Genomic DNA, 8,354 nt, shown 5'->3' on the forward strand with positions numbered 1-8,354 from the left:
TAGTGATCAGTTGTATTATCCTTTAATTGGTCCTTGACACTTAAAGTAGGCTAACTTACTAATATATGCTTTAAATTGAATAGAACTATTCCCAGAAATTTCAGGAATAACTCACGAAATAGCTATACAATAATGTAAAACAAGTATGAGACAAATATAAGTCACATCATGACACTGAAGAAAAATCACAAAAGATAAATGAAATCGATCCATTTAAAGGAACATAACAGGAATATTGTAAATAATAAGTTAGTTCAAAAGAATATGTACATTATTGGTCGGAAATTGTAGTGATGATAGTAACATAACTATAATATCATTTGTACCGTTTGTCCATATTGTGCGTAAATGGTAGGCTATAGCCTATTGTCATGAAATCTCTTTTTCTATTAGATTTTAAGAATGGTTTGACTGCGCACGGCTCCTGCACCTGTTATATGGACTAATTATGTCTTCCAAAACTGTGTCGGTTTCCAGTTGTTGCTTCAATTGACGCGCTGAGAGACATAGTTCAGAATTTAGATTCTGAATCGCTTTCGAAGCATAGGCTACGAATCAGGAAGCTTTATGCCCTACCGCATCCAATATGTGTGAATGTGAAAGAGTGTGTGGGGAAAAGAGAAGGCGGGCTTATACGGAGAAACCAAACCACAATTTGCCCTCCTTCTCCATGAGTATCTAGTTGAAGAGAAACTCTGAAGCGCGAGAGCTTTCTAACATTAAGCTGCACACATCCAAAAAAGAAAGAACGAAACATTTGTGTAAAAAACTCTCTCTTCACATGATAGTTTCGACTGTCATCAACAGAAGACTACTAGCATTGCTGAGCTGTTTTTATTAGTCCACGGTTCTGTTTTGGTGCAGGTCTGCGCGCGCAATGATGGCCACATTCCCAGGCCCTGAGGATAACGGCATGATCCTCATGGACACTACCTCAAGCTCAGCGGAGAAAGACCGGACAAAAGACGAACCTCCTCCGGAGAAGGGACCGGACAAATCCGACCCCACACAGAAACCACCGTACTCCTACGTGGCGTTAATCGCGATGGCGATCCGCGAGAGCTCGGAAAAGCGTCTCACGCTGTCCGGTATCTACCAGTACATCATCAGCAAGTTTCCTTTCTACGAGAAGAACAAGAAAGGATGGCAGAACAGCATCCGACACAACCTGTCCCTCAACGAGTGCTTTATTAAGGTGCCTCGGGAGGGGGGTGGCGAGCGGAAGGGGAACTACTGGACCCTGGACCCGGCGTGCGAGGACATGTTCGAGAAGGGCAACTACCGGAGACGACGGCGCATGAAGAGACCGTTCAGGCCTCCACCGACTCACTTCCAGCCTGGCAAGTCTCTGTTCGGCGGAGACGGGTACGGTTACCTCTCCCCGCCCAAATACCTGCAGTCCGGGTTTATCAATAACTCATGGTCTCCCGCGCCTATGCCGTACACCTCCTGTCAGATGAGCGGCGGCAGCGTGAGTCCCGTTAACGTGAAAGGCTTGACCGCGCCGTCCTCGTACAACCCGTACTCGCGCGTGCAGAGCATCGGTCTCCCGGGCATGGTGAACTCTTACAACGGCATGAGCCACCATCATCACCACCACCACCACACGCTCCCTCACGCGCAGCAGTTGAGTCCCGCGACGGCGGCTCCTCCTCCGGTGTCCGGCGGGAACGGGACGGGGCTTCAGTTCGCCTGCGCGCGCCAGCCCGCGGAACTCTCCATGATGCACTGCTCCTACTGGGACCACGAGAGCAAACACTCCGCACTGCACGCGCGAATCGACATATAGCTCGGGCGTCGCGAGACCAAACTCAGAACAATACTGTACTCGCTAAAAGACTATCAAAAAACAAGGTCCAGCGATCTCAAAAAACACATTTCATCAATCGTGCGGGGTCTAGGGACTTATAAGAAGGAGAAACTTTTACTGGAGCCTCGAATTATGGAAGCACTGGTCTCCTGCCTGATGCAAGGTTTCATATTTTTCTTCGCAGACATTTGTGTTCTGAATGTGTATAAACTGTTCATTCGTATAGCCTATAAGAAGATGGCCAGATCATCGAAGGTTTATCATCGTCATGGAATTACAAATCATGTTTACCTGAATCCGTTCACAACATACTGTCATTGACTTTGGAGTGAAGTATGGGGTTCTGAACCCTTTTCCCAATTCATATTTTTTATTGTCTTTGCTTTTGAATGTTTAAGGATGCAGTGGAGCTCTGGACAGGTAGATAACCCGGAGACACAAACACAACATGTACACCTGTGTTTTGGCCTCTTGATTCCGTGATTAAGGGTCTCGTAGGGGTCAGGGCACGTGACTGCCAGTTTGGACTGTTTTGTATGTACTTTGTAAAAAACAATTAAATAATTTTAATGCCTATGACACATTGGGACCATGTTTAACTAGCACTTTTCAGTCTTTTTTTTTTTTTTAAATAGATCTACTTTTTATTCTTTAATAAACTCTTTGTCAACATGACACTGATTTGGGATTTTTATAATTTATAAAGGCTATAATTCTGCTGCTATTATTATTATTATTATTATTATTACTATTAGTATTATTATATAACAAGATTGGCGATTTGAATCGGAGTGCTGTAACTGTTTAGCTAACTACATTTCTGGCCTTCCACTAATATTTGATCGTGTTTAGTAGCCTACTTCGTGTTCATACAGGCATTAATATAGAGTTTTATGCGAGATCATTTAGCTTACTGTATGAAAATAGTTTCCAAATAGGACTACGTCGAGAATAATTTCTAAAAATGACTCTGCTTCTAAAGTTTCTCGTGTAAAAATAGTCAATTTTATGCGAGTAGGCCTACATATTAAGTAACATTGGGCCTGTAGATGAGGAAAAAATGCGTCAACTTTTCAGACAAATTATTTAGCTGAATTTGTAAATATTTAGCCCTGTCAAATCAATGTATTCGAAATTATTGGCCGCATATGGTGTCAATAGCTTTTTAACATGTCGCTTATTTCATGAATAGTTTCGCCTTTTATCGCTTTTTATTTCATGTCTTTAAAAATCATTTTACTAGAAGTAGGCCTACATGGTTTCTGTAAAATACAATGCAAGTGTATATCTATGAATTTATTAATTAGACAGTGAATAATATGCACATCTGAAAAACTTTTTTTAACCAAAATTTATGTTTTTGCACGATTCAATTTTCCATAAAGAAAAATCTTCGCAAATATTAAAATAACATATTTTGATAACTGTCCTTAATAACATTATCATTTTTTTACATAATAGCTAATGTTTAATAAATCACAGTTAATCTACATGTAGATAATTAGCAATGTAGCCTAATGAAACTTTAGTAAATATATTTTAGGATAATGGATGTTAATAATGAGAGTTAAAGCGTCTTTGCGCGCCATAAGGCTGAACGGCCATAGGCCTATAAGGTTAATTAAACAGTGTTTTATAAAAATAGATAGGCCTATATAGTGGATTCGTTGAGTTAATGATAAAGATCGTTATTTGAGTATCGAATGTTTGAACATTACATTAATAAACCGCTGGAGACATGATTCATTTTTAACAAAAACAAATAGCCTAATGAGAAGTTGGTTTTCATTGTTTGAATGTAGGCTATCCATAGGCCTATCCTTATTTTATTTTAATTGACTTTTTTAGAGTTATAATCTTAAACATTTTCTTTGATATTTGGGCGATCGGTTTATTATTGAGCGAGTATATTTCCCCAGTCATGTCCTCTCCAGGAGCCTGCAGGTGTGCGTCACATAATGCGCCCGCATGCAGGATACGCGCGCGCTCGGGGTCAGTGAGGGGCACCTTGTGTGTGTGTCCCAAAAAGCGCATCGGGGAATGTTGTCACAAAAGAACTTTTCTCCTCCTTAAATATATTTAATGGGGTTGTTCACAGGTGTATTGTTCACCCTTAAGGCAGTTCATCTACAGGACACAGTGTATAGGCCTAGAATATAATACATTCACACAAATGCTTTTCATTTCATTTAGTTTTGTTAGTTCGTTGAGTTTCCTTGAGTTGGCTAGGCTATATAATTTACTTTAGCCTTTCCTATTTCTGCAATAATTAGAAACCAATTAGTATTCTATTCTAATAATACAATATTTAATATAATAATAATAATAATAATAATCATAATTGAGAGTCTACTTTGAGTGTCTGTTAATGAAGTGTTGAATTATTAATTGCTTGTCATTTTAATTTCATTGGGGTTTATACGTTTTGCTTAAAGTTATATGCCTATTAATGGGGGGGGGGGGGGTTATAGAGCATAGATTATTGTGATTATGTCGTACAGATTATAGCCTATATTTCATTTGAGCCGCGTTTCCCAAAAGCATCGCAACATATAGGCTACGTGATAATCGTCCTTGATCTACTGTGAAAGACAGAAGACGGACAGCTGCAGCCCCCTGCAGGACAACTGCAACATTACATCAAACCTAACATATCATCACACCTTTAGAAAATATGTATTATTATTCAATTTACATTTATTTAAATCAATAATAAAATTAATTCAGAAAAACTAAATTAATTAGCCTACACAGGTTAATAATAGGTCTATAGGATACACTGATTTCAGTGAACGTAGGCTTACCACAAATTGGTATGATTGTTGCATAACATGAAGTTCAGAGGAAGTGGATATCTTATCTAAGGGGGAAATGTACCAATGGCTCTTCAGTCTGATAAAAAACGGGAGAAACATGTCAATGAACCTCGTTAATTGTGCAGGGAATAGCAGATAGTTCCGTACAAAATCAATAACACAATTATAGCCTATTAATAGGCAGATTTAGCCTTTATTAGATATATAATAATACAAAGAAAATATAGGCTACTTTAATCTTTTCTATCAATTAAATGACAAGCATCCATATTTATACCGGTATGGAAAAAAATTTATGGTTTCAGCACTTCATGAAAGTCAGAGACTCTTAATAAAACTTAAAGCAAACAACACGAAGGTCTAAAATAGTGCATCTCCATTCCCTACGAATTTCAGTTGTCTGTTTTTTTTTTTTTTTTTTTTTTTTTTTTTTTTTAGCAATAGGCTATTATTTGTCTAAAAATCAGTGTAGGCCTAGGCCTAATTTATTTACTAATTCATTTAGCATATGCCTATTTTAAGATAACATTAAGTTTAAAGAAGGGCTACATCATGTGTATGGTAAGTGTACTAGGGTTAGGTGTAGGCTAATATAGTTTTAGATGATGAGATGAATGAGGTGCTCTGCTGCAGAATGAGCGGAGGAATCATAAAGAAGAGGCTGTCCCACACACTCGCGCGGGGGGTTGTGGGATTTACAGCGGAGTGAAAGCGGTAGCGTCGTCTAAAAAGATTAGAATTGCTCATCTTTATGCTAAAATGGTGATACACGCCGGAGGGTATCCAACCGCTGTGAGTGTACAGAGACACAGCGATACACAGCAATGCGTGTTAGAGCCTATCACTGCTCTGCTGTATATTAGGCTACTAAATTGAATTCAGAAATACATTCTGGATGCTTTCATTGTATTAACTGTGGCTGGGTCAACAAAAGTCACCTTTTTATTTATTTATATAGCGCTTTTTACAATTCAGATTGTTTCAAAGCAGATTTACAGGGATAACATGAAAATATTTTGCAACCAAGTTTGTTTCTGCTGTAGGCCTAGCTTCAGTTCTCATATAATAGTGTCAATGCAAGCCGATCAGTAATATTGTTGAATATTAAATGTCCCCAACTAAGCAAGCCAAAAGCCAAAGGCGACAGTGGCAAGGAACCAAAAGTCTTAATAGGCTTACGCGCGCGCGTGTGTGTGTGTGTGCAGGTTTATATTACATTGGGACCATGTGTGAGTAAGTGTAAGATTTTTCTATACAATTTCATTTGGAATTTAAATGTTTAACAACAGTCAAACAGTCGTTGTGGCATGCACTTCCTTTGAATTAATTCTGAATTAACCTTGTTATGAGGTGGTGCGTTTGTTGCGCACAGATTAAAATCAAACAAGACGAATGTGGTCAAATTCTTCTTGTTTGATCATATACAGCGTTTGACGCAGAGGCGCGCGCGTGTTAATCTCGCGCTCACAGTTCCGCGAGTGTGCGATGGTCCTGAGGTTTCCTCTGGCTGACCTGGCCTCTGGTGTCAACACAGGTTGTCGGTTTCCCAGTGCTCGGACACACAATTGAATTCCCAAGATTCTTAGGAAAGGTTTAAACTGGACAGCAGTGGTTTGCACGAGCGCACCTCACCCCGCGCGCGCCCATTGAAAAGAGGAGAGGGGTCAGCGGTGTTTGCCATACACAGGAAAATAGCCAAAGATTTGATTTGCACAAAATCCGGCCATTGTTACGAAGCACATGATTTTTGTCTGAATCCAAAATAATTTGGTCAGTTGAGCGGAGTGATTTCATTTTATCATTTATATGTGGACATGGAGTGAAGATTCACCCTACGTGATGTTTTCTGTTATTGGCTTTGATGAACAATAGATGACACTATAAGCATGACAGAATTATTATTGGGGTGTGTTATGATACACCGCAGTCGTTTATAAATAGGAAATGTACACACAATTTTGTATGGGCGACCTCTTCGCCCGAGAAAGGACATGCAGATGTCCAGAATTATGTTAAAAAATGGTCAGCTAAAAATAAGTGATGTGTCATTTTCCTGTGGAAGATAATGAAAGAGAATCACGCAGAGACCTCAGAATGACCCCGGGTTGCCAAGGTCACTCAGATGTTATCATGCATTTGTATATTATTTAACATTATGCATGCCAGATTTTTGTTTTTTTAGAAAAAAAAATAGAAATTTCATATAATCATGACATATTTACATATCTCTCCGTTAGAAGAGTTAATAGTCAAGTCTTTATTTATAGCAATTTTTACTAAATAGAAAAGTATATTTACACTACCAAGTTTATGTTTTTAAAAGAAGTCTCTTCTGCTCACCAAGGCTGCATTTATTTGGTTAAAAATACACCAATAAAAAAAACAGTACTATTGTGAAATATTATTACAATTTAAACAGCTGTTTTATGTGTGAATATATAGTAAAGTGTAAATTATTCAGCATCATTACTCCAGTCTTCAGTGTCACATGATCCTTCAGAAATCATTGATTTTGATGCTCAAGAAACATTTATGATTATTATCAGTGTTGAAAACAGTTATTTACATTTTTATTCCAGGATTCTTTGATGAATAGAAAGTTCAAAAGAACAGCATTTATCTGAAATGGAAAGGTTTTGTAATATTAAACACTACTGTTCGAAAGTTTGGGGTCAGTAAGAATTTTAATTTTATTTTTGGGGGAAAGAAATAAAATAAATCAATACTTTTATTAATCAAGGATGAGTTAAACTGATCAAAAGTTACAGTAAAGACATTTATAATGTCACAAAAGATTCTTTCGAATAAATGCTGCTCTTTTGAACTTTCTATTCATCAAAGAATCCTGGAAAAAAATGTGCACAACTGTTTTCAACACTGATAATAATCAGAAATGTTTCTTGAGCATCAAATCATCATATTCGAGTGATTTCTGATGCTGAAAATTCAGCTTTGATCACAGGAATGAATTACAGTTTAAAATATATTAAAATAGAAAATGGTTATTTTAAATTGTCATAATATTTAAATATATATATATTATTTTATTTTATTATTATTTTTTTTTAAATCAAATAAATGCAGCCTTGGCGAGCTTCTTTTAAAAAAAATCTTACCGATCCCAAACTTTTGACTGGTAGTGTAATACAGAGAGCTTGCAGATAATCCAGGATCATCTTCATGCTGATCACAGGCTGCTGACTTCTGTCCTTTCAATTACATTTAAGGAAATAATTCAAATATGATAACTGACACAAATTCGGAATTATTCTTAGATAGGAGATTATGTTTAGCCATTGCAGCAAAATAAAATAAAAAAGCAGATGTGCAATGTGATCCCATTAACATCATATGAATTTGAATCAGCAAAACTTTACGATGACATCAAGGATCTACTAACATCCCTATTTGATATTAATATTTAATATTAATATTGAACTCTTTGGACAACAAAACAACAACAACAACAACTACAAAATCCCTATCTCAAACCACAAAAAAAAATCCAAAAATTGTATCAGCTGAAGGCTTCACAGGTTGGTTGTGAAGATGTCATGCTCTTTATTTCAGCTTCTCTTTTCCCTCTTCTGGAAGTTTCCACCGCCTCCAGATTCACCAGTAAATGCCCACCTGAGATCTCAAAGTTTTACTTCTAAATCGAATTTAGAAGCAAAAAATGCCCTTTCAAGCAATTACATACCTCTTGGCCAAGGTTCACAATTAAACAA

The 8,354-nt window shown here is 37.4% G+C and overlaps 1 protein-coding gene across 1 annotated transcript; it reads left to right on the top strand.

Annotated features, from left to right (window-relative positions):
* The first annotated feature begins 808 nt into the window (after window positions 1-808).
* foxl2a (forkhead box L2a) lies at window positions 809-2,382 on the top strand. The gene has a single exon (XM_081369817.1). The coding sequence runs from the start codon at window positions 878-880 to the stop codon at window positions 1,787-1,789; it is 912 nt and encodes a 303-aa protein (XP_081225943.1). The 5' UTR covers window positions 809-877; the 3' UTR covers window positions 1,790-2,382.
* Window positions 2,383-8,354: the final 5,972 nt, after the last annotated feature.

The sequence above is a fragment of the Scardinius erythrophthalmus genome, assembly GCF_964197995.2.
Source record: "Scardinius erythrophthalmus genome assembly, chromosome: 7".
Lineage (NCBI taxonomy): Eukaryota > Metazoa > Chordata > Actinopteri > Cypriniformes > Leuciscidae > Scardinius > Scardinius erythrophthalmus.